Here is a 27,566-nt window from a genome sequence, read left to right as displayed (position 1 = left end):
TATTATGATAGATGGAGCATTTGAGAAAATAAAACACTCACTCAGACAGTGATTGACACATATATATCCTCCTCAATTAATTCCTCAACTTACATGTATATAGACGGAGCACCTTAGCTTGCAAATTAAATGACATTTTCATATATAACATACATGCATCTAACTCACAAGCACAATATATAGTATCAGATCCGAATAACATACTCCAACCGCAAAATATTATATATAACTCCTAATACCCACCCATATTTATATTAATTTGCTGATTAAGTTCAACTCTAGTACTAATTAGACTAATTATAATATAAGTAAAGGCACCACAAGATTACCAAGGTGATTGTTCCAGCAGTATAATAATAATCCTGATTTGTCTCGTTGATAGGTTCAGGAGCTGGTGTGTTTTCCTTATCAGATTTAGGAGCAGGAGCTGAAGCTGGAGCAGTGGAGGATACAAAGGAATACGAAGGAATCAAGACCTTGTCCACACGATATATAGCAAATTAGCAACCTTGTTATCAGAATAAACCTCTCCGGTGACTGTAGCATTCACCACCCCGGTTGAAATGTTGACACTGATCATCTTACCATGTTTTGTCACTCTCAGCAGAAGCCTTTTGGTGCCTTTACCTGCCAATGTTTCCAGAGTTGCTCAGAGAACTAAAGCCTGATGAGCTTGAAACACACTCGGGTAGGATGTGGAATTGCAAGAGCTTTATCTTCTGAGAAGGCATTGTCATCTGCTGCAAGGATTGTTAGGCCATTACTACTCTTTGCTGCTATGAGCTCTTTGTTGATGCTCTTCATGATCTCTGTTATTTTCAGCAGCATGGTTAGGACTATGAATGTTTTTTCCTTTTCAAGGATTCTGGTTATGTCATCTAGGGTTGAGTCACAGCAATCTGGAGCCTGAGGCGATGGTGCTGATGCAGGTGCCTGTGCCATTGTGACTGAAGAATTCAAGGAAGAAATCAAGAGGCCTAGAAGTAGTGACAAGGAAAATAGAGCTTGCTTCATCTTCTACTTAATTATTGGTAATGAAGGCTTTTAATCTGGTGTTTTAGAAAGAAGATTTAAATGATATTTGATTATATAGAAGGCCAAAGAAATGATAGAAATTTGGGGTAGGTGGAATATTAGTACTGCCGTTTATTCCAAACCTTAACCTATGCTTTAGATCACATAAATAGGAATAGATATTAGATTCAAACATGTACAGTAGAATAGATTAACATTACTATTTTTGATATGTTAGTACAAGGAATATGGTTTGAGTATGGGAGCAACAATTAATACACAAGCTCCAAAGAAGTACTGAATAAACTCTAAGAACATGGATGATGATTAATACAGATCAAGTTAGTAGAGACTTAGAGAAGAGATTGAATTTAATTTCCCTTTTTCCATGCTTGCATTCTTAGTATTTCTCTGCAATTATCCATAAATATGGCTTTTAAAAGGTATTAAAAGACTTCCATATAAGTAACTACCATTAAAAGGGTTTAGGATTTACACTGATGTATCATATTATATTATATTGAAGTTTCTAGAAGAAATAAAACACAGAAGTCCAAACCCCTTAAACTGGCCCAAGCTGAAGAGTTTCCTGCCTTAATATCACATTTTGCCGAACTTATGGTGAACAGGTTTTGCGAAATTTAATATCAAATTAATCAAAGCATATCAGACATTTTACTAACAAAAAGTTGAAAAGAATAAATCAGACAGCAATGCATACTCTTGACATTTCAGAAAGTGAGAAAGAGAAAACTAAGCAAAATTTAAAAGAATCAAGAAAAGAAGAGTTCTTCACAAGTGAAGCAACCAAATGGATGATGATCATCTTCAAGTCCATCATATCATTGCTACTACAACAAAACCAACAGCAATAGACATCAATGCAGTTCCTTGAATGCTAAGTAAGCTCAATGCAGCAGACTTATCCTGATTCTCTTGATCTTCAGCAGAAGACTTCTTATCAGCAATGGGTGACTCTGCCTCGACCGGAGCCGGAGCAGGAGCCTTAGACTTCACAAAGAAATCCAAAGGAAGCAAAACCTTGTTGACACGGTATATGGCCAGATTGGTATCAGAGTAAACAAGTCCATCGATTGTGGCATTGACGACCCCAGTTGAAATGTTGACACTGTTACCATATGCCATCACATTCAATGGAAGCTTTGTGGGATCCTCACCAGCCACTGTTTGAACAGGATTGCTGAGAGAATCAAAGTTTGAGCTTGAAACATATTGAGGTAAGATGTGGAACTGCAAGAGCTCTATCTTCTGGCCTTGGTTGAGCGAGTTCAAGAACCCTGCCTTGAGTTGCGCGAAGGCGTTGTCGTCCGGGGCAAAGATTGTTAGGCCACCACTCTTTGCTGTCATCAGCTGTGAGTTGATGTTGCTCATTATCTCTGTGCTTTTCAGCAGCCTTGTTAGAACCCTGAATGTTTTCGCCTTCTTGAGGATTCTGCCTATGTCATCTGGTGCTGAGTCAGAGGAATCTGGAGAATCTGGTAATGCAGGGACTAATGGTTTTGATGATGTTGGGGATGAAGCTTTTGGAGATGGAGCTGTTGCTGAATTGGTGCAAGAATAGAAGGTAACAAACATGAGTAGAAGGAGGGAACAGGACAGCTGAACTTGCTTCATTTTTTCTATAGTTGGTAGTCAAAAGCTGAAAGTGAATCAATTTGCTTTCATTCTTGTGCAAGTATGTAAAGGACATGAATTTTTCTTGTGATGTATGGTCCATTAAAAAGGGTTTATTATGTAGAGGCTAAGGAAATTAATGATAGGTAATTGATTCAGGGTATAACTCTTCTGTCAAGAAGATAAAAGGATCTTTCATCTTATTATTATTTTTTTAATTTAATTTTATGCCAAACTTTGATGGATATATTCTAGATTATTGCATAGTTCTGATAATGATGAGTTGTGAATTATGGATTTAGTAATATTTTGTATGTTACATCTTAGTACAAAGTACGAGCGAGCCTTGTACCTAAAGAATATATACAAAATCTTAGGCTAGTTATTCTACAGTTCTGAATTATTATTATTATTATTATTATTATTAATAAATTATACAGTTATTTTTCACTTTCAAACAATTTTAATATTTAAGTTTAACTAAGTATTTTATATTCACGCAGTTATTTTTTTTGGTTTCTTCTTCTCTCTCGGGTTGTTGTTGTTGCTTCTTCTACTTCTTTATCCCTTTTTTTTTTCTTTTTTTTCTTCTTTATCCTTGATACTACTTCTTTTTCTTCTCTTCTTCACTTTCTGTCGTCACCAACACCACCTCCTCCTCCTATTTATCCTTCTTTTCACATTGAAATTTCTTCTCCTCCTTCCTTTTCATCTTTCTCCTCCATCATCATGATTATCATCATGATCATCATCGTTATCATCATTGTCATCTTATTCTAATACATATCGTCGTTATCGTTATCGTTGTTATTTTTTAATTTAATTTTCGGTTCATTCTGAATATAATTTCGGTTCATTTCTGAGTGAATTAAGATGCATTTGATATCGTTGTTATGCACAATTCAAAACTCTTCCTCCTTATTTTCTACTACTTCTTATTTTTTCTTTTTTTTTCTTATCCATCGTCTTCTTCTTATTTCATTTTGTTATATTTTTTCTTATTTCACTCTCTTGGGAGAAATAAAACTAAAAAAAAAAAAATCAAACAAAAAAATAAAAATAAAAAAACTCCTCAAAACTACTCATCATGTTCTTCTTCTTATTGTTTTGTTCATCTAATCAAACAAAGAAGAAGAAACACATAATGCTACAAAATCACTTGATGGATTTTGATGCATTTTTATTCATGATTCAATTTTATTTGTGTGCTTGTTTTTTAACTGAGTTTTTGTGTCACAATAATTAAATAATTTCGATTCATTTTAGATTTAAATAAGGTACACTTTGTATGTACTTATTTTGTAATAACCGAGAGTGTGAGGGAAAAAAAAGAAAAAGAAAAGAAAGAGAGGTTGAGAACACGTGGGGGGCACATGCCCCCACTTAAAAATTTTCTTTCTCTCTTCTCATCTTCTTCGACACTCCCCCTCCCCCTCTGTTCTCCTTCCCTTTCATTTTCTTTCAAAAAAATCAAAATGTAAAACCCTCATTTCTCTTCTCTTACCAACTAGATTTCTTCATCTCTTCTCCTTGCAACCAACCACTCAATATCATCAAATTCACCTTCATCATCTTGCTTCCTTTTTCTTCTCTATTCTATCTCCATTTATTCAAATCTCATTTTCTCAAAATCTCCAAATCAGAAAATTTCAACTTAATGAGTGAAGGAAGCATTCAACTTTGAGTCCCGGTTATTATTGAGGCTTCAAGGTAACTCTTTGACTCAATAATTAGCCATATCTCTAATTTTTGTCATCTCTATATTTATGGGTATATATAAATCCGAATTAGGGTTATTAGGGGTTAGAAAATTTGGGGCTTTTGTCAAGGTGAGTAAGATTATGTTAATTGACAATATTAGTAGCTCACAAATATCATTATTGTCATATTTCTAGAGTTGTAGAATTATTGGACATCATTGGGTAGCTCGTTGACGCGCTCAGAGTTGCTTCCGGTTCTTTGGAATCAAGTTGTGAGTGGATATTATATCTATAATTGTTTTTAAATATATTATTATCAATATCTATGTTGAATCATTAATTTTGGAGTTTGAAAATATTTTATTATTGTGATTTCTGAATTTTTGAAAATAAATATTGATTTGTGAAACTTACAATTTTATAAAAATACACACGAGACGATATTTATATATTTTGTAAAGTATAAATGTTTTCTTATTTGACCTTATGTAAATTTTAGTTAAATTTTAGTATGCAATCCTATATATATTGATTTGCTATGGAATTTAGTAGTATGTTATAAGCACTAGAGATTTTTATAAGTGATTTGGTTTGGATTGGTTTGGGAGACTCTGACTAGAAAATCGTAGTTAACGGCGGTTATGACGTTAACCTAGATGCATCTGGCTCAGACCTCAGCTAGCAGGGGCGTTGCTAGCCTAACGTGTAGGCCACACGTTGGATCTGTTATACCGTACGGGCACACTAGAGGAAAGGCCTACCCTTAGAGGTGGAGCCGCCCTAGGTGTGTAATATTTGATTTGATTTGACTTCTGGAATGAGAACTCCCATTTTAGTTCATCCGCTTAACTATTTATCTAATGTTTGTATAATTAATTAATATGAATTTCTCATCTCTGAAAAGAAATATAATTTTCAAGGTAAACTCTGTATTGTCTCGTGTGGGTTATAGATGTAATGTTTACTCACTGAGTTGCAAAACTCACCCTATTATATTCCCATATTTTTCAGATACAGGAGTTATTCCAGGTTCCATTCCACCTGCCCCTCAGTAGATCTTAGTCATTTTGGTGAGCCCTTCTTCTTTCCAAGGGCTAAGTAATTATGTAATGGAACCTTTGCTCAAAATCTAGATTATGTCAATGCTCCATATGTCACAGGCAGGATCCTCGTGTGAGTTATGTTATTTTGAATCTTGAACTGTTTAGGTAGTGATTATGATTTGGTTATGTAAGACTTATGGTTTTAACTATATACTCTAGTTATCAACTTGATATATATATATGATGCGTATTTTGGATATATTTGGTTGTGGATATAATTTGGAGTATGTTGTTGTTGTTGTCTTGGAAATGGAGGTTTATTATTAATACAGGGAGTTAATATTTATGTTGGTAAGGTCCTAGAAACAGAGGAGATTCTGTCCGTTTTTCTGAAAATTTGGTCGTTTGGCTTGCTGAGGGACTTGTCCCTTGAGCGCCAGTCATGGCTTGGTTCGGGTCGTGACAAAGTGGTATCAGAGCCTTAGGTTTTCCTGTGTAATATGGAGCAAGTGTCCTTTAGTAAGATCACAATTGTGCAAATGGAAGCCGGCCCATTTTCACAAAGTGTGATGTTACTAGAGGCCTATAGGAAGTTTTCCTCAATCTTTTGGTCTCATAATTCTTTCTGTCTGTCCTATTGTCTTCGAACTCTATATACATATGTCGTTGGTGATTCAATCGCTCTACTTACTCGATAGGTGGAAGATGCCACCTAAGAAAAGACGTGGTGGAACTGTTGGTGCTCCTGATACTGCTGAATCCAATAGGGCAGTTTCTCCGCCACTTGGAGCGCTTCGACAAAGGCCAAGGAGCCAAAGGATAGCTGATAGGCGCAAAGGAGAGATACCCCGCGAGAGAGTTCAAGAGAACCCCGCAGTAAGAGAGGCTCAACCGGACTTAGCAGCTGAATTGAGGGGAATGAATCAAACTCTTAATGCGGTGTTACATGTTCTAACAAATCAAAATAGGGTGAAGCGAGACTTCCTAATGCGCCAAATCCTCAGCCTCATAGGGTTCATCAATTGTTTGGGGATCAAGAGCCGCCAATTGAAAAGTATTTGAAGTTGAATTCGTCCACTTTCAATGGAGATTCATTGGATGAAGATCCACAACAATATCTAGAGGATGCAAAGAAAGCTATTCGAGCTCTCAAGTGCACCAAAGAATGGGCTGTTGAGTTAGTATCCTACAACTTGCGTGGTTCAGCAAGATATTGGTATGAGTCTCTTCTTGAGAGCAAAGAAGTAGCTGGACTTCCTCCTCCTTCTTGGGAAGAGTTTACTGAAGAGTTTCTTGCTCGATTTTATCCAGCTAACAAGCAAGCAGAAGATGCAATTGCCTTTGAAAGATTAAGGCAAGAGAATATGACAGTGACTGAGTATGCTAAGGAGTTTACTAGACTTTCTAAGAGTGCTCCGTACTTGGTGAATTCAAAAGAGATGAAAGTTCGTCGTTTCGTTCGTGGATTGGCAGAACCTATGTTCACTACTCTTATGCCTGAAGTCGGACGTATGTCTTTTAAGGATGTCCTAAACTCTGCCTATGGAATTGAAGCTGGGATAGCGGAGAGAAATGCTTTTAAGGATGTTGGTAAGAAGCCCAAGATGAAGGGACAATTTTCTGGTGGATCTAGTTTAGGAGGATTTCAGTTTCATCATGGTCAAACTAATCAGCAAGGTTATTCGGGGTATCGAGCTCGTCCTCAAGCATCTTTTGGTGGGGTTGCTTCTTCTGGATCTGCTCCCATGAGTGTTTCGAATCCCAGATATTTTGTTAAGAGCACCTCTCAATCTAGTGCACAGGATTCAAATCAGACAAGGCCAGCTCAGCCCTATTGTCTTCAGTGTGGAAGTTACCATTCCGGTATATGTTTCAAGGCTACTGGTGCATGTTTTGGTTGTGGTCAATCTGGTCATCTTAGGAAGGATTGTCCAAATCCTAGAGGAGGCTTTGCTCCAGGTATTGCACGTCCTACAATACCAATGCCATCATCTTCAGCTATGTCTATTGGAAATTCTTCTGGTCCTAGTGGCAGAGGAGCAGGTGGCAAAGGTCAGACCTATAACAGAGGAGGGAGCCAAAGAGGAAGAGGTCAGGCACGTGTGCATGCCTTAACACGTCAAGATGCTCAAGCTTCTCATGCTGTGGTGGCAGGTACTTTACAAGTTTGTTCTTTAGATGCTCGAGTGTTATTTGATACGGGTTCTCATTATTCATATGTATCTCCACATCTTGCATCTCGTTTCGATAAACAACCTGAACTGTTATCCCACCCATTTCATGTTGGCACTCCGCTTGGAGTCTCCACGATGGTTCGAGTCGTATTTCGGTCTTGTGTTGTTAGAATTAATACCGTTGAAACCTTAGCTGATTTGATCTTTTTAGAACCAATGGAAGATATTGATGTCATCTTAGGCATGGATTGGTTAGCAGCTTGTCATGCTGATGTGGGCTGTTACTCCAAAACTGTGAAGTTTGACATACCGGGTATCTCACCTTTTGTTTTTAAGGGTGATGACTGTCCCACTTTAGCTAGCATCATCTCATCTATGAGTGCTATGCAATTGATGGATAAGGAAAACCAAGGATTTCTGGCAGTTGTTAGAGATGTTGATGCCGAAGTGCCTAGTCTTGATCAGGTTCCTATTGTTAGAGAATTCCCTGACGTGTTCCCTGATGAGCTACCGGGGATGCCGCCTGACCGTGAAGTTGAGTTTTCCATAGAATTGGCTCCGGGAGTCCAACCTGTGTCCATTCCTCCCTATCGTATGGCTCCAACTGAGTTACGAGAATTAAAATTTTAATTGGAAGATATGCTAGAGAAAGGATTCATTCGTCCTAGCACTTCTCCGTGGGGAGCTCCTGTTCTATTCGTAAAGAAGAAGGATGGAACGATGCGACTATGTGTGGATTATCGTCAGCTCAATAAGATAACTGTTCGCAACAAGTATCCATTGCCCAGGATTGATGATTTGTTTGATCAACTTCAAGGAGCTACCTGTTTCTCAAAAATCGACCTTCGTTCAGGGTACCATCAATTGAAGATAAAAGAGGAAGACATTCCAAAAACTGCTTTTCGTACTCGCTATGGGCACTATGAGTTCTTAGTAATGTCCTTTGGTCTGACGAATGCGCCTGCAGCTTTCATGGACTTAATGAATCGAGTCTTCAAACCTTTCTTAGATCGCTTTGTTATCGTCTTCATCGATGATATCTTGGTGTATTCGAAAAGTGCTACGGAACATGAGTATCATTTGAGGATTGTGTTACAAACCTTAAGGGATCACAAGTTCTATGCTAAGTTTTCTAAATGTGAGTTTTGGCTTGATCAAGTGACATTCTTGGGGCATGTGGTATCAAAAGATGGAATCATGGTGGATCCAAAGAAGGTTGAAGCCGTTCAGAAGTGGCCAATAGGGCTTTTTCGGACGAAAATTTCAAACGAAATTTATTCCGTCTGAATGATTTTTTCATTTCAGACAAATTTGAGACAAATATTGAACAACTTTTAGTGGAGGCATTGGAATAATATATTTTGTCCTAAATTTGTCTAAATTTTGTCCCAAATTTTGGCGCCAATTTTTTTTGGATGGCGCCAAAATTTTCATACAGATTAGCAACACATTTCGGACAAAAGCTATAATTCGTCTGTATTCCATCTGAATAACTTTAGACAGATTCGGGACGAATTTTAAAAATATTAATTCTATCCCAAATTTGTCTATAATTAGTCTTAAATACTTTTACTATAGCTAACTCTTCGAAATAGCCAAATTTTTTTCCCACAAACTTGGGACGAAAATAGCATCATTTGTAAATTCCGAATGAAAGTGCACCAGCTTTCAAACGGATTTCATATGTTTATTGAAAAATTATAACATTTAGTATATATATATATATATATATCTATGATTTATCCCAAATATTTTTACTATTCCAAAATAAAGTTTCTTTTTCCTAAAATAACCTTACTTATATATAACTTATAAAAGAGTACACTTTTTGTTTCTAAAACTCTAAACAAAAATATCCATACTATAAACAAAAAAATAAATAGAAAATTGATAAAAAATAAAAACTTAACAAAGAATACTAATAATGATATTAAAAAATTATTTGTTTGTAAAACATAACCATGAAAAAAATTCAAGAACTTTGACGATTGTTTCTAGTATCTCTTATTACAAATGAGATTAAATGACAAAACTGACAAAAAAAATAAAATTTTCAATTAATTTTTCAATTTAACAATTGAACGCAAACGCTAAACGCAAAAAGCTATAATTTATTGCTTCTGATGAACGGGAGTTAAAATCCAGAATCATGTTTGTGTTTAGAGAAAAAAAAAATTGCCAAATAAAAAATTATAGTGTTCAAAAAGATTGAACGAGCTTCTTGTGTTTCTAATGCTAAACCAAACACATCCTAAATATTTTAAAAACTGAACTAAACTGCTTTTTCATATAACAATTGAAAAAAATGCTTAGTTTTAATATTATTACAGTAAAATTAAATACCAGTTTTATTTGATTTAACAAACTAATTTTTATAAAAGAAAAAAAATGAGCATTAATACATACAAAGATAGTTACTAAAAAAGAACCTACTTATGTAGAATTTTTTTCAAAAGACTTCTTTAACAGATTTATCCAAATACCGTAACTCAAAAGAAGAATTCACCGTAATCCCTACAACAAAATTATATATATATATATATATATATATATATATATATATATATATATATATATATATATATATATATAAGTGTAACTTCGTATATGAATTTATCTATTGATTAATGATTGTGTCACGCAGGTAGAAACTATATAAACACCTTCAGAAATTTGAAAAAAAAAATTGAAAAAAAAATTACTTATAATATTAATTGAAACCTATTGACATGCATCACCAAATAAAACGTTTATGCACAATTAAACATCTTTTATATATATATATATATATATATATATATATATATATATTCCATATATTCATGCTTTTTTAAATAATTATAAATATATTTTTTAAATATATCATAAATATCTTTAGCTAGCATTAATATTAAATTTAATTTTACTAAATATTTATTTTTTAAAATTATTATATAATAAAAATTTAAAAATATAACTTAAAATTAAATTTAAATTTAATTTTATTAAATATTTATCTTTTAAATACCAATATTCCAAAACTTATCTTTTAAATACTAATAATATAATCTTATTTTTTTAAATTTATTGGTAAAGTTTAAAACTTTAGATATAATTTAATTTTAAAGTTTTAACATATGTAGTTGTTTCAAAACCACCTCTTTACTCTGAGCCAAAAAGCCAAATTTTATTCCAACGCGCCTTTTGGTTTCAATTTTTATCTCCTTTGCCTTCACTCACTCACACTGCTCTCCTTCCTGTGACCACCATCAATCTTCCGGGTCGCACTCCAGCCAACCTCCGCCCTTGCAAATCAGGCGACCTCTACCCTCTCTCGTTCTTCACGCTCACAGATTACAGAGCCCTAACTCGCTCACCTGCTCTGCCTTGTGGCCGCCGCGGCACTACTGATCTTCCGGGTCGCACTCCAGCCAACCTCCGACCTCGCAACTCAGGCGACCACCACCCTCGTGGTTCGCGTTCACAGGTAATAGCTCTCACCCGCTCACACTGCTCTGCCTCGTGCATGTGGCCGCCTCCTCCGGTCTCGGACCTCGCACCGCCACCAGCCTCTAATCCTTGCCCCTTTGCGTCTTTGTGCGATCTCTGTCAAGTCCCAATTTTTTGTGAGTAGTGATGTGATTCTTGTTTGTTTCTTTGTCAATTTGTTTGTTAATGATGGTTCTCGTTATCAGACTATGGCTTGGAGTTTTATCAATGGCCCTTTGGTCTTTCTAAGGATAAAATTAGAGTCCTATTAAAAAATTTAGGGTTTGTTCTTAACTCTTTGGATATGAATAATACTCTCTTCTGTTTTGCATCTATTGGATGTCTTTTATTTCATTCTTGTTTCTCCTTTTCTATCACCATCTTAGTCATTATTTCCATTCGTATATACATTCTTTTAAATCTTTCACCATTTAAATTCTTTTTCTTGTTTATATTTACACTTTTTGCAGTAACATTTCATTGTCTTCATTTTAGTATTCATCACAATTTTAGTCATTATTTGTTCATTCTAAAATTTTTCATATGTATGAAAGTTTAGCAAGGTCAAATTGGATTAATTAAATTTAGAATTATATATATGGAGTCTGAATGCGAATGGTTGAATAATTGGGGGAAAGATGGTAACATTAGCCGCATTAAGCCATAACCCAGGGCAATAGTGAAAAAACCCATAACAATCACAATGCATATCACAAAAATGGAAATACCCACAATTAAAATTATTATAATTGTGACAATATATTTACAGTCGTAACACAGCTACAATTTGAATTAGAATTGTGAATTTTATCAATGATGTCAGAATTATGTTTGTTTAACAGTGAACACCATGTTTGAATCATGGATTCAATGACACGCCTCACATTAATAAGCTTGCTGTGAAATAGTTGTAATTCAAATGCATGGAGTAGATGTATATTGTGGTGTGGTGTAGTGTGGATCAAGATCATAGCAACAGGAAATATTCTTTTTTTAATTAACTTTAATTACCATATAATTTTAGTATATTCAATTATTCATCATTTATTGTAATTTTGTTGCCAAATTAAGCTGAAGTAATCAACAATGTTAAACCAGACATATATACTTATCATTTGTTATCTTACGGATTTTTAAAGTAGATCACTATTCATATCTTCTAAAGGTATGTGCACAATAAGACTTATATATACATGAATATATGAGTGTATAAATTAATATTATCTATGGAATCCAAATTCAAGAATTACTAATTTTCATTATTAGCTAGCATTATATTCTCTGAATGCTTAGTTTTCATGTAGTCAATCGGCGCTCAATCCTCACCATGAATAATACAAGGTAACTATTTCTTCCCTCTGTTTCTCTGTTCTTATGATAAGGGCCATTATTTTGGTTCCCTGGCTGTGAATCTGTTCCTGTGTTGCAGATGTGAAAATAAAAGTTTAAATTTTGGCATATTAAATTTAGGAATATGTTAGGATCCAATATTTTTACCGAAAAAAAAAAAACTGAGAGAATTGACTTGTTGTGAATCTGTTCTTGTGAATCTATTCCTGTGTTGCAGATTGTGTATCATCAAGTTTAATTGTGCTTGCTTTGAAAATAATATATATCACAACACAACTTTCTCTCCAAATTCAACTGTCTTCTTTTTTCTTTTTTTATTTTTCCCTCAATAACCGCTGGTGCTTGTATTACTATGCTAAAAACAAGAATATCTTCAAGTTAAATTTAAGTGTCAGCATTATTGTTTGCCATGTATGTAAGCTTGTAACCATAGTTTCTATGTGTATATATAAATCATGTGGGATAGAGAAAATAGAAAGAAAGAAATGGTGAATAGTTTGCTCTGAAATTAAAGAATCTTGTTTAATTAGTACTCATCTAGCATTTTGTATTTTGTTGCTTTGGGTTTAGAGTCAGTTAACCTTCTCTAATTTGATTGCATTTATTTTGTTTTGTGTCATGTGACTTGAGCAAATTGGTAACAGAGCAGAACGCCTTAGGGTTAAATCAGATATATGTTTATATTCAAGTACTGATATTGAGGTGGAAATATGGATTTTCTCTGATTAATTTGGCTGCTAGCATTCTTTAAGCTATATTATTTTCTGTTTTATACATGGATTTTTATAGAAGTTATTGTCTGGGTCCTATTAAGCGATTATTTCATGTAATAGCCTTAACTTGCGAGAACTGTATGGTGAAGTCTAGATACTTGTATGCTTTTTTTATCTTAATTTAGTTTTCAGGATATATTGAAGAAAGCTCAGCTTTTTTCCCCTCATGCTATGGTTGTTGATTCAACACAAACTCTTAATCCTATTAACACTGTTAATAGTTTTCCTTCATCTCTATTAACACTTTTCTTTTTCTATCATTCGCCAATGTCTTTGAATTTAATATTTTGTTTTGATTTATGTATTCTCTAGTGGTCAGAGCAAAAGGTTAAGTTGAATGATGCTGAGCACAAGTTAAAAGATCAAGGACGTCAACTAAAGGTTCAACAGAAAAGAATTGGTTCTACTAAAAAGACAATTCATGCTTTGTATAAAAGGTTGAATCTCCCACTTCCTTCAACTTTGTCTGATCCTGCAGAAGATGAGCTTGGGACAGGCTCTAATGATGATGAGGATGATAACATAAGTGATTGATGTCAAGAGTATATGTTTTTTCTAATTTAGATTAAGGAATTTTTAGGTGAATTAGTTAGTACATTTTATTATATTCATGATATTTGACCTTTTTAAAGGCTTTCTTTGTTTTAGTTTAAGTATTTTTTTCTTATTTTAGTTTGATTACATTTATGGATAAAAGTATTTTAATAATAAATATTTTTTTAACTCTTTTATGGTAATTAACTTTTTTATGATTTTATTATATGTTTATAATTTCGATGATGTAATATGAAAAAAATGATTATGATGCTCTTAATATAAAAACCAGATCGAATACAATTTATTTTCTAAAATATTTATATATTAAATAGCAAATTATTTTGTATGAAAATTGTTTAAAATATTATATTAAATTTGTAGAAAATTTGTGCGAAAATAATTTTTTATTTTGTCTGAAATTTAATTGAAAAGAAATATTTGATTTGTCTAAAATTTGTTTGAAAAAAATTTGTTATATTTGACGAAATTCGTTAGAAATTTGTCTGAAATAAAGTATATTTTTTGTTTGAAATTTGTCTAAAAATTAATATTTTTATGTTTGAAATTTGTCTGAAATACGTTATTTTTATGTTGGCTAATCTGTCTGAAATTCGTCTAAAATATATTATAATAGTTAGAAATCTAGCAGATAAATGCCTATTCGAAATCTGTCACAAAATCGTCTGAAAAAAATTTCGGACGAAATTTTAGACAAAATTTAAATTAGCAACAAGGCTTTTTGGGACAAAAAAATTTCGTCCCAATTTTGTTTGAAAGAAAAAATTTGTCTCTAATTTGTTCGAAATTTATTTCAATTTCGTCTCAAAATTCGTCCGAAAAAGCCCTATTTCTAGTAGTGATTAAGGCCTACTATAATGACAGAAATTCGTAGCTTTCTAGGGTTGGCCGGCTACTATCGGCGATTCATCAAGGACTTCTCGAGAATTTCGGCACCATTAACCAAGTTAACTCAGAAGAATGTGAAGTTTCAATGGTCAGAAGCTTGGGAGGGAAGTTTTCAAACACTTAAGTCTTGTCTAACCTCAGCACCAGTTCTTGTTTTACCTTCTGGGTCTGGGGGATTCTCAGTCTTTTGTGATGCATCTCGGATAGGACTTGGTTGTGTATTAATGCAGCATGGCCGCGTCATTGACTATGCCTCGCGACAACTCAAGAAGCATGAGCAGAATTATCCAACTCATGACCTGGAAATGGCAGCGGTCATCTTTGCTTTAAAGATTTGGAGACACTACCTTTATGGTGAGACCTGTGAAATCTATACGGATCACAAGAGTTTGAAGTATATATTTCAACAGAAGGATTTAAATTTGAGGCAACAGAGATGGATGGAGTTGCTAAAAGATTATGATTGTACCATTTTGTATCATCCTGGAAAGGCCAATGTTGTAGCAGATGCCCTCAGTAGAAAATCTATGGGTAGCTTAGCCCATATCACTCTTGGAAGGAGACCAATTGTTGAAGAAGTCCATCAATTGGAGGCCGGTGAAATTCAATTTGACCTTGGAGAATCAGGAGTTTTCTTAGCACATGTTCGAGCTCAATCTTCCCTAATAGAACAGATCAAGGTTGCACAAGGTGATGATCCGAAACTAAGAAAGCTTATGGAAGATGTTCGCAATGGGAGGAACTCAGACTTTTCTCTTGATCAAGATGTTTTGCGTTGTGGTCAACGCTTATGTGTGCCAGATAACCCCGACTTGAAGAAAGTTATTTTGGAAGAGGCTCACAATTCTAAGTATACCGTTCATCCAGGCTCCAATAAGATGTATCAAGATTTGAAACAATTGTTTTGGTGGGAAGGCATGAAGAAAGACATAGGAGTTTTTATTTCTCATTGCTTAACTTGCCAACAAGTTAAAGCTGAACATCAAAGACCTGCTGGGTTATTACAACAGATTGAGATACCTGAATGGAAGTGGGAAAGGATTACAATGAATTTTGTAACAGGTTTACCTCGTAGTTTTAAAGGTTTTGATTCAATTTGGGTAATTGTGGATAGAATGACGAAGTCAGCTCACTTTCTTCCGGTGAAAACAACTTTCAGTGCAGCTCGGTATGCTCAACTTTATGTTGATGAGATAGTTAAGCTACATGGAATTCCAGTGTCCATTATTTCAGATCGTGGGCCCCAGTTCACCTCTCATTTTTGGAAATCTTTTCAAAAAGCGTTAGGAACTCGTCTAGATCTTAGCACAGCTTTTCACCCTCAAACCGATGGGCAATCAGAGAGGACGATCCAGATATTGGAAGACATGTTAAGGTGTTGTGTTCTAGATTTTGGTGGGAATTGGGACAGCTATCTACCTTTGATCGAGTTCTCTTATAATAATAGTTATCAAGCCAGCATTCAAATGGCACCATTTGAGGCTCTTTATGGGAGAAGATGCAGGTCACCTATTGGGTGGTTTGAGGTTGGTGAGGTTAAGCTTTTGGGGCCAAATTTGGTACAAGATGCCGTTGAGAAGGTTCGCATAATAAGAGAACGTTTATTAGCAGCTCAGAGTAGGCAGAAGGCTTATGTTGATAACAGAAGGTGTAACTTAGAGTTTTCAGTGGGTGATCAGGTATTTCTGAGAGTGTCGCCTATGAAGGGAGTGATGAGGTTTGGGAAAAGAGGCAAGCTTAGTCCTCGATACATTGGTCCATTTGAGATACTGGACAGAATAGGTGCAGTTGCTTACCGCTTGGCATTGCCGCCTGAGTTGTCTATGATTCATCCAGTCTTTCATGTATCAATGTTGCGCAAATACCTTCCCGACCCATCTCATGTGCTTGCACCACAAGCCATAGAGCTAAACGAAGATTTATCATTTGAAGAGGAACCGGTGGCTATAATAGATCGCCAAGTAAAGAAACTACGTTCTAAAGAGATAGCATCTGTGAAATTTGTTTGGAAGAATCATTCGGTAGAAGAAGCAACTTGGGAAGTGGAGGACGCTATGCGTGACAAATATCCGTATTTGTTTGAGTCTAAAGGTAACTATCACACTTATCATAGTTTATTGGTTTGAAATTCGGGGACCGAATTTCTTAAGGGGGAGAGAATGTAATAACCGAGAGTGTGAGGGAAAAAAAAAGAAAGAAAAGAAAGAGAGGTTGAGAACACGTGGGGGGCACATGCCCCCACTTAAAAATTTTCTTTCTCTCTTCTCATCTTCTTCGACACTCCCCCTCCCCCTCTGTTCTCCTTCCCTTTCATTTTCTTTCAAAAAAATCAAAATGTAAAACCCTCATTTCTCTTCTCTTACCAACTAGATTTCTTCATCTCTTCTCCTTGCAACCAACCACTCAATATCATCAAATTCACCTTCATCATCTTGCTTCCTTTTTCTTCTCTATTCTATCTCCATTTATTCAAATCTCATTTTCTCAAAATCTCCAAATCAGAAAATTTTAACTTAATGAGTGAAGGAAGCATTCAACTTTGAGTCCCAGTTATTATTGAGGCTTCAAGGTAACTCTTTGACTCAATAATTAGCCATATCTCCAATTTTTGTCATCTCTATATTTATGGGTATATATAAATCCGAATTAGGGTTATTAGGGGTTAGAAAATTTGGGGCTTTTGTCAAGGTGAGTAAGATTATGTTAATTGACAATATTAGTAGCTCACAAATATCATTATTGTCATATTTCTAGAGTTGTAGAATTATTGGACATCATTGGATAGCTCGTTGACGCGCTCAGAGTTGCTTCCGGTTCTTTGGAATCAAGTTGTGAGTGAATATTATATCTATAATTGTTTTTAAATATATTATTATCAATATCTATGTTGAATCATTAATTTTGGAGTTTGAAAATATTTTATTATTGTGATTTCTGAATTTTTGAAAATAAATATTAATTTGTGAAACTTACAATTTTATAAAAATACACACGAGACGATATTTATATATTTTGTAAAGTATAAATGTTTTCTTATTTGACCTTATGTAAATTTTAGTTAAATTTTAGTATGCAATCCTATATATATTGATTTGCTATGGAATTTAGTAGTATGTTATAAGCACTAGAGATTTTTATAAGTGATTTAGTTTGGATTGGTTTGGGAGACTCTGACTAGAAAACCGTAGTTAACGGCAGTTATGACGTTAACCTAGATGCATCTGACTCAGACCTCAGCTAGCAGGGGCGTTGCTAGCCTAACGTGTAGGCCACACGTTGGATCTGTTATACCGTACGGGCACACTAGAGGAAAGGGCTACCCTTAGAGGTGGAGCCGCCCTAGGTGTGTAATATTTGATTTGATTTGACTTCTAGAATGAGAACTCCCATTTCAGTTCATCCGCTTAACTATTTATCTAATGTTTGTATAATTAATTAATATGAATTTCTCATCTCTGAAAAGAAATATAATTTTCAAGGTAAACTCTGTATTGTCTCGTGTGGGTTATAGATGTAATGTTTGCTCACTGAGTTACAAAACTCACCCTATTATATTCCCATGTTTTTCAGATACAGGAGTCATTTCAGGTTCCATTCCACCTGCCCCTCAGTAGATCTTAGTCATTTTGGTGAGCCCTTCTTCTTTTCAAGGGCTAAGTAATTATGTAATGGAACCTTTGCTCAAAATCTAGATTATGTCAATGCTCCATATGTCACAGGCAGGATCCGTGTATGAGTTATGTTATTTTGAATCTTGAACTGTTTAGGTAGTGATTATGATTTGGTTATGTAAGACTTATGGTTTTAACTATATACTCTAGTTATCAACTTGATATATATATATATATATATATATATATATATATATATATATATATATATATATATATATATATATATATAATGCGTATTTTGGATATATTTGGTTGCGGATATAATTTGGAGTATGTTGTTGTTGTCGTCTTGGAAATGGAGGTTTATTATTAATACAGAGAGTTAATATTTATGTTGGTAAGGTTCTAGAAACAGAGGAGATTCTGTCCGTTTTTCTGAAAATTTGGTCGTTTGGCTTGCTGAGGGACTTGTCCCTTGAGCGCCAGTCATGGCTTGGTTCGGGTCGTGACATATTTTGAAACGAGTTTACATTCTGAATTTAATTTTCGATTCATTCTGAATATAATTTCGATTTATTTTTGAGTGAATTAAGGTGCATTTAGTCTCGTTCTGCACATTTCAAAACTATTCCTCCTCACCTTCTACTACTTCTTCTTCTTTTTTATTTTTTCTTCTTCATCTTCTTCTTCTTATTTAATTTTGTTATATTTATTCTTGTTTTATTTTCTTGAGAGAAATAAAATAAAAAAAAAATCAAACAAAAAAAAATAAGAATAAAAAATTCCTCAAAATTCTTCGTCATGTTCTTTTTCTTCTTGTCTTATTCATCTAATCAAACAAGAAGAAAAAAAAATACATAATACTGCAAATTCACTTGATGAATTTGGATGCATTTTTGTTCATGATTCAATTTTGTTTGTGTGCTTGTTTTCGAACTGAGTTTATATGTCGCAATCATTAAATAATTTCGATTCATTTTAGATTTAAATAAGATGCACTTGGTCTGTGCTTGTTTTGAAACAGTTACATTCTGAATTTAATTTTCAGTTCATTCTGAATATAATTTCGGTTTATTTCTAAGTAAATTAAGGTGCATTTGGTCTAGTTGTTCTGCACAATTCAAAATTCTTCCTCCTTACCTTCTACTGCTTCTTCTTCTTTTTTATTTTTTTCCTTCTTCATCTTCTTCTTATTTCATTTTGTTATAATTCTTCTTGTTTCATTCTCTTGAGAGAAATAAAACAAAAAAAAAGAAGAAAAATCAAACAAAAAACGAAAAAATAAGAATAAAAAAATTCTCAAAACTCTTCATCATGTTCTTCTTCTTCTTGTCTTGTTCATCTAATCAAACAAAGAAGAAAAAAAAACACATAATGCTGCAAACTCACTGATGAATTTGGATACATTTTTGTTCATAATTTAATTTTATTTGTGTACTTATTTTCGAACTGAGTTTATATGTCGCAATTATTAAGTAATTTCGCTTCATTTTGGATTTAAATAAGATGCATTTGGTCTGTGTTTGTTTTGAAACGAGTTTACATTCTGAATTTAATTGTCGGTTCATTTTGGATGTAATTTCGGTTTATTTCTGAATGAATTAAGGTGCATTTGATCTCGTTGTTCTGCACAATTTAAAACTCTTCCTCCTTACATCCTCTTTTGGGAGGAATAAAATCAAGAAAAAGAAAAAAAAATCAAACAAAAGAGAAGAAACAAGAATAAAAAACTCCTCAAAACTCCTCACCATGTTCTTCTTGTTTTGTTCATCTTCTCCTTCTTGTTTTTCTTTTTTATAATTCTTCTTATTTTGCCCTTTTAACAATAATAAAATCATGAAAAAATCAAGCAAAGAAGAAGAAATACTGCTGCAAAATCACTTGATGGATTTGGATGTATTTTTATTTATGATTCAATTTTATTTGTGTGCTTGTTTTCGAACGCAATCATTAAGTAATTTTGGTTCATTATAAATTTAAATAAGGTGTACTTGGTCTATGCTTGTTTTTAAACGAGTTTGTTTGTGTATCGTCATCATTAAATAATTTCGGTTCATTTAGAATTTAATTTTCGGTTCATTCTGGATGTATTTTCGGTTCATTTTTGAGTGAATTAAAGTGCATTTGATTTCGTTATTCTGTACAATTCAAAATACATAATGCTGCAAAATCTCCAAGGAGATGAGGAAGAAAAGAAAAAAAAATGCAACAACAATAGCAACAACAAAAGAATGACGATGAGAAAAAAACACGTGAAGAAGAAGAAACGCAAAGAAGAAAGAACGTGAAGAAGGAGGAGAAGGAACGCGAAGAAGAGGAAAAAGACAATAACAACAATAATGTACTCTAACGGTATAATTTTACTCTTTTAATAAAAGTGGTTTTTGTTGTTGTTGAATTTACTTAATTGAATTTGGATAATAATAATGCTTGGATGTATAGTACATCTGGAAATTATGTATGTTCAGTAACCTGTATTTATGTACCTTGCTTAAAAATAATTCAATATTGTAGAAATGATGGGGAGACAAAAAGTAGTTTATTAATTAATTATAAAATTAGTGAATAGTAATAAAATGTTTTAGGTGATGGAATTTGTTAACTGTAATGCCACTTTCATTTGCTTGGAAGTGCAGGAAAAGATGTGATGTCAAAATATATAGAGTGCTGACTGATAAAAATGCACATTTTTTAAATTATTATCTTTTTTCTTTTTATTTTCTTTGGTGTTGTGTTGCAGTTTTTGACAACATGGCAATTTTTTATGGTAAATATAATGCTCTCTCTCCTGGTACATTTATGTTTTGAGTGGTTTCAATGTGGTCTCATAGTGACAATTTCTTTTATAGCTCACAAAGTAAAAGTTAGTTATGTTGTGCTACCAATTTGCAAGAGATAGTACCAAATAAATCAAGATCTAAGTTTTGGCAAATTTTAGAAACATGAATGCTTGATCAAGTATCTGCTATACATAGTGAAATAGTTATATATTAAAATAATATAATAGAGAAGCATTCTGTCTCATGATCTCTATATTGAAAATTCTTTGATTACAGTTTGCAAGAGTGCACAAACAAAATGAGAAAAAATAAAACAAAACCCTTCAAAAATCGAATTACAATTTCTTCACCACAAACCGATCGTTGAATTCGTGAAAGAAGACAGAAAAAGGAAAAACAAAAAAAAACAGAAGAAACAATGAAGCACAACATTGGAGCAAACTCCCATCATGATTGTCACAATGATGAAACTGCAACAAGAAAAAATGTTAGCAGCAACAACATGACTCCACGTTTGTTCGCAGAAGAAGCATCGGCAGAAGAAGCAGGACCGTCAGCATCAGATTTCTTCTTAGAATCCTTAGGCTTCTCTTCCGGAGAGGGTGCCGGCGGCGGTGGCCTCTTAGGAAGAAAGAAATCCTTAGGAAGAAGCACCTTATCAACCTGATAAACCGCAAGCTGGTGATCAGAATAAACACTACCACCAAGCGTGGCGTTAACAATGCCGGTTGTCAAGTTGACTTGGTTCCCGGAACTTGTTATGTTGAGTGCCATCCTCTCAGGATCGTCACCGGCTTGCGTCCTCACAGGGTTGCTGAGAGTGTCGAAGTTAGTGATCGCAACGAAAGATGGCAGAACATGGAACTGGATGAGCTCGTTCTTCTGTTGATCGTTGAGAGAATTGAGGAACCCTGGTTTGAGGCTCTGAAACGCGTTGTCGTTTGGTGCAAAGAGTGTGATGCCGTTGTTTGAGTTTAAGAGCTGAGCGTTCATCTGCGTGGAAACTTGTGTGGTTGTCAGAAGACGGATTAGGGTTGTGAATCCTCCGGCTTTCTTCAGGATTCTTATGATATCTGTGGGCGCGGACGACGGTGCCGGTGCTGGTGCCGTTGCTGCCGAAATAGTGGTGGTGGAAGAGAACAACAAGATCAGAACAAGTGAGAAGGAGTAGAAGAATTTCATTATTCTCACCATTTTTTCTTTGTGTGTGTGTTGGTGAGAGTGAGGGGTGGGAGGGAGTCAAATTTATTGAGGACTCAATGGGGTTTATGTATGTCAAAACATGCATATGTATGTGCATGTTAATAATGATGATCATATTCAAAGGTTATAATGAGTGAGACACTTGGCTTCATTGCTCAAAACAAAAGTTATTTAATTAATATCATTATTAGCAATGCTTTTTTTTCCAGTGTATATCTATTATTATAAGCAAAATTTGAATTCTTAATACTTATTTAAGCGAACAAGTAAAATATATAAAACATATATATTTATGAGATGTTTATTTGGAATATACAACAAACCATATTGGTTCCTTTTATTCTTTTTTTTTTACTTTTCTTTTAATTTAAATTGAAAGAAATTTAGTCACCAAAAAAAATTGAAAGAAATTTTCTTATGAAAAAGACTTTTTTTAATAAAAAATAAAGTTCATTTTTAAAAAACATTAAAAAAAATTGAAATGGACTTTTTTGAAACATTGAAAAAAGTTCGAACCTGATTATCCCTAAATCTAATCCGATGTGAGTTTTTTTATTTTGATGCCGTAATCGAATAAGAATTTAGAATAAATAAAAAAGAGGTTCGTGGGATTGACGAGAGAAGGCGACGGATGCTCTTATTATACTCGTAGTCTCTAAAAAATGAGAACTAACTATGTGTGTAACATCTACATCGAGAATTTAAGTATTGTATATGTCACTAGTCCAATCATTTCTCTTTAATTTTATCTCAATATATTCTAATTTGATATTTTTGAAAGAAAAATGATAGAAAGTGTGAATAATAGCAAGTTGGATATTGCTTGGGAAGGCAGGGAAAGCAGTGGATCTGGAGTGGGTGTGTAGGCAAATTCAAAAAAGAAGAGCACATGATTGCACATGAAGTTGAAATTGTTGTAAAATTGGTAGGAAAACATCAATTGCTTTTGCTGCCATCTTAAGAAAGAAGATCTGAAGGAGTTTTTGATGATGATGATGATGATGATGATAGTAATATGGCAAGGGTTGGGTGAGTTGATGGATTGTCTGATCAACACCAATGGATGTTAGCCTCTGACCTACGATAATAATCCATAATGCATTGCTACTTGCTCCCTATTCAATCCCACACTGGATTCTGCTTTCTATCATCATTGCATCTCCTGTTTCTTACAAACAAGCTATTAATTAATGCTTTTTATACCTGTTAATTGCCAACTTAATTAATCAACATCTCATGATGCAACATTGGATTGAGAAGATGATAACAATGATGCAAAATTATTCTCACATAACAAACATGGGTTGAATGCTTCAACAAAATTAGGAGCAACATAACACTTTAACGGTAATGCTAAATAAAAAAAAAAGTCAGAATTTATTTTATTTAGTATTTATTAATTGTTATTATAATTAATAAATATTAAATAAAATAAATTCTAACTATTTTTAATTAATTCATTTTAATTATCAAATATTTTTAATATTTTAATTATCAATCTCATTCACTCTAAGGGGAATGGGGATACCCTTTAGAACTTGCTTGCTTTATTTGCCGACGTGCGACTTTAGTTTATCACAATAATAGCATAAAGTTAAATTCTCAATCAATGTTGAAGAAAACAATCTGTATTTAGATCTTTTAAAATAAAAAAAATGATAAAATAATAAAATAAAAAATAAATTATTATTAATTTTATAATTTTTATAAAATATATGTTTCGCTATTTTAATTTAAAAATAATTAATTATTTGTTTTATCAATTTTTTATTTTAAAAAATTTTAATCCAAATAAGCTATATATAGGGCCTCCATAGACAAATAAAGAAGGGATATTAAGGCCTCAAATTAAACGAGTTTGTTTTAATTTGTTGGACGATGTGAGGTTGAATAATAGCTAGGGTTGAATACCAGAAGTTGCTTATGAGAAAACGCATGCAACGTAACCAATAAAGTAACTAAGTAAGTGAATTTTTCAGACTTGATATAATGATATTTATGATGATTGATAGTTGGTTTTTATTCTACCACATATGTTCTTTACAATTCCATGGCTAATTATATTTTTTGGGTTATAGGTAGTTGACTATATGGTGATTACTCCACACTCACACCTAATAATAAACTAACACATCATATCATATCTACTATACTTTTTCTTTTGCTTCACAACACGAAGTCAAAAATTTCAGCTTCACCAGAAGGAGGTCATTTAGATAAAGATGTCTAAAACGTCTTTTTTTAAAAATATTTTTATGTTGTATTTTAATTAGTTTCTGTATAATTTATTCGGTATTCCTCATCACATATTATTAAATTTTTCAAAATATTTTCTTTCCAAAAATAATAAAAAACATTTAATTTAGACTAAAATAAAAAAGATAATAAATTAACTATTAATTTTTTTTAAAGATTATTTACATAAAAAAATATATCACATTCATCAATATATATATATATATAACAAGCTCTTAAAATTTTTATAAATAAAAAATAATTAATTTTTATTCGTATAATATATAAAATAATTACTATATTATTATTATATTATTGATTAAAATTTACTAATTTAAATTTTGTTTTATTTTTAATATAAGCATTAGAAATAAATAAATTTTTTATAATAAGATGTAATGTAACAAAATATATATAATATTAATTAGTTTTTAAAAAATTCTGAAAAGATTATTTTTTTTAATAAAGTGTTATTAAAAAATTAACATTATAAAAACTAATTTCAACCAATATGATATAATAGGTTATTAAATATATTTAATACAAAACACATTGAAATATAAATTTTTATTGAGTTTAAATTTTAAATAAATTTTAATTGAATTTCGAATATTTTTATTTTAAAGAGTTAGAATATTTTAACATCATTTTTTTCGTATCTTTTTAATTGAGTCTTTGATTTTTTAAATTATAAACCTTATTTATAATTAAGAGTAATGTTTTAACACCACCAATTAGTCACACATATAAAAATATAAGAACAATTCTATTGTCATAATTATAATCTAACTTTATAAGCAATACAATATAATGAAACTATATATAAGTAATATAACTAAATTTTATCTACATCTATAATCACATTTCATAAATAATATAATTAAATTATATTTATGTTTATAATTAAAATATGAATAAAAATACAAAAAATTATCAGGATATTTAATTTTTTTCGTTCATAAAATTTTTATTATTTTTGTTGTCAAAAGTTTAATTATTTTAATAATTAATTATTTTTTAAAAAAGATAATTGAATAATACAAAAAAGTCTTATTAAAAGTAATTTATTTATATATGATTAAAAAATAATTGAATAATTATATACGGTAAAAAATTAATATTATTAAAAAATAAAAATAAAATTTATTTTAAAATTAAAAATAAAGTTTATTTAAAAATAAAATTAAAAATCATATTTTTTTTCTTTTTTCCAAAATTTATCTACGAGTAATTCTATAAATATTTTATGATGAATAAAAATATTAAACTTGTACTAAAATTTATTCTAATAAAATTTATTTTTATTCTACTAAACGTTAAATAAACTATTGAAAAGAATTTTGTTTTCTCCATTAGAGAAGAATGATAAACTTTCATACTTCTATTATGTTATGGCAATAATCTGGCCTGTTATTTTTTAATAATAATAATAATAATAATAATAATAATAATAATAATAATAATAATAATAATAATAATAATAATAATAATAATAAAACAAGTATATCACAGTAAAAAAGGAAGCATGTCACCAAATAATTTATCATCCGAATTATATATGAATCAAATTGATAATATGAGGGCTAACACTACAAAAATCGATAACAAGGTTAGGGACTTACAAAACTTTTCTTAAGATCATACAAAAAAACGTTTATATTTGTGTGATATATAAAATAATTATCATATTATTATTATTATTACATTATATATATATATATATATATATATATATATATGAGCAAAAAAAATTCAACTGTTTTAAAGTAAAAATTTTTTTAATATTTGATTAAATGTTCTTGTATTTAGTATGTTTTTTTTTGCACTTCCTCTTAGTTAAAAATATAATCATTATAATTTTTTAGTTATTATTGCTAGGGGTATTTACAGATGGGATATGGCTAAAATTTCGATCCAATCCGCACTAAACTCATTAGATCAAATTTGATATTCGCATTTTTTATGTTTGGATCAGATATCAAATATATCCATAAAATAAAAAATATTAAAAAAATGTATTTTTATAAAAAAAATCAATAATTTTTTTGTTTACTTTTGTAAACATATTTACTTCTATCTGATTAGAGTGTGGATCCGATTCAATCCAATCCGATCATCTTACAGATCAAATCATATCCTCAAATTACAGATCAGATACGGATAAATACTGTGGATTTATATGGATATGATCTAATCTATGAACACCCCTAACTACTACTATAGGTTCATTGTTGCAAAAGAATACTTCTTTTATTATAAACCATTATTAGATAACTTAATTGTCAACAAAGAGATAATACTTATTGGTCTCTGAAATTATGTTCGTATTTGAATCCATAGTTGTAAAAACCGAACTAGATCGGCTGGTTCGACCGAAAAACTAGTGAATCGGACTAGAACCGAACTAGCGGTTTATTCTTTGGACCGTTTAAGGAATAAAATCAGTGTGAACCGGTGCAAACCGGTCTAACCGAATTGGTCTGCTTAAAAAATTTTTTAAAATGTCTCCACAAGGTCTCGAACAAAGAACCTTGGAGCAAAAACAACATCTACTTGCCACTTAGCCATTACACTTCTAAGTATTATATTTGACAAATACTAATTATATAGTATACATAAATATCTAATTTAATTTATTTTTTATTTTTTCTATTTTTAAAATTAATTATATTTTAATTATATACCATTATTAAGATAAATATAAATTTCACTAAAAATTTATTAATTTACTTGATCTATTTTATTGCTAGTATTGTGATTAAGGTTATTTGTTTTGATGTTAGTGTTAAAATCTACTGATATTATAGTTAGATATAGGCTTTGTGAATTAATTATTTTTTTATTGTGTCAAAATAAGATACTATTGTAGTATTAAAATTTTATGATTTTTTTATATTAGTTATTTTTAGAAGTTGAGATTTGATTCTTCATAAAATGTTAGTGAAGAAATGTATTTCAAATTTTAATTTTAAGTTTTTAACTATTTTATATTTTATATTTACGTGAGACCGGTTTTATCGGTTCAATCAGTGGTTTATCGGTTGAACCAATAAATCAGTAAACCAGTAGCTTGACCGGTTCGATCACTGGTTCGGTTCTAACAACTATGTTTCAATCTAATTTCAAAAATTTTG

At 31.9% G+C, this 27,566-nt stretch overlaps 1 protein-coding gene and 3 pseudogenes across 3 annotated transcripts; 1 reads left to right on the top strand and 3 right to left on the bottom strand.

Annotated features, from left to right (window-relative positions):
- Nucleotides 1-19: 19 nt before the first annotated feature.
- LOC107612714 (fasciclin-like arabinogalactan protein 11) lies at nt 20-1,138 on the bottom strand (annotated as a pseudogene).
- Nucleotides 1,139-1,455: 317 nt separating this feature from the next.
- On the bottom strand, nt 1,456-2,740 carry LOC148553235 (fasciclin-like arabinogalactan protein 11 pseudogene; annotated as a pseudogene). Its single transcript, XR_015892078.1, has one exon. The product of XR_015892078.1 is annotated as a fasciclin-like arabinogalactan protein 11 pseudogene (transcript).
- A 1,336-nt stretch (nt 2,741-4,076) lies between these two features.
- On the top strand, nt 4,077-8,207 carry LOC107612715 (uncharacterized). Its single transcript, XM_088492896.1, has 3 exons — nt 4,077-4,359; nt 4,545-4,621; nt 5,361-8,207. The coding sequence occupies exon 3, from the start codon at nt 6,757-6,759 to the stop codon at nt 8,194-8,196; it is 1,440 nt and encodes a 479-aa protein (XP_088349022.1). The 5' UTR covers nt 4,077-4,359; nt 4,545-4,621; nt 5,361-6,756; the 3' UTR covers nt 8,197-8,207.
- A 13,008-nt stretch (nt 8,208-21,215) lies between these two features.
- On the bottom strand, nt 21,216-22,266 carry LOC148553234 (fasciclin-like arabinogalactan protein 12 pseudogene; annotated as a pseudogene). The gene has a single exon (XR_015891962.1). The product of XR_015891962.1 is annotated as a fasciclin-like arabinogalactan protein 12 pseudogene (transcript).
- Between the last annotated feature and the right edge of the window lie 5,300 nt (nt 22,267-27,566).

The sequence above is a fragment of the Arachis ipaensis genome, chromosome B7 (genome assembly GCF_059453495.1).
Source record: "Arachis ipaensis isolate K30076 ecotype BB chromosome B7, ASM5945349v1, whole genome shotgun sequence".
In the NCBI taxonomy this organism is placed as follows: Eukaryota; Viridiplantae; Streptophyta; class Magnoliopsida; order Fabales; family Fabaceae; genus Arachis; species Arachis ipaensis.
The sequence above is the reverse complement of the archived record's forward strand: the minus strand, read 5'-3'. Positions and strand labels throughout refer to the sequence as shown.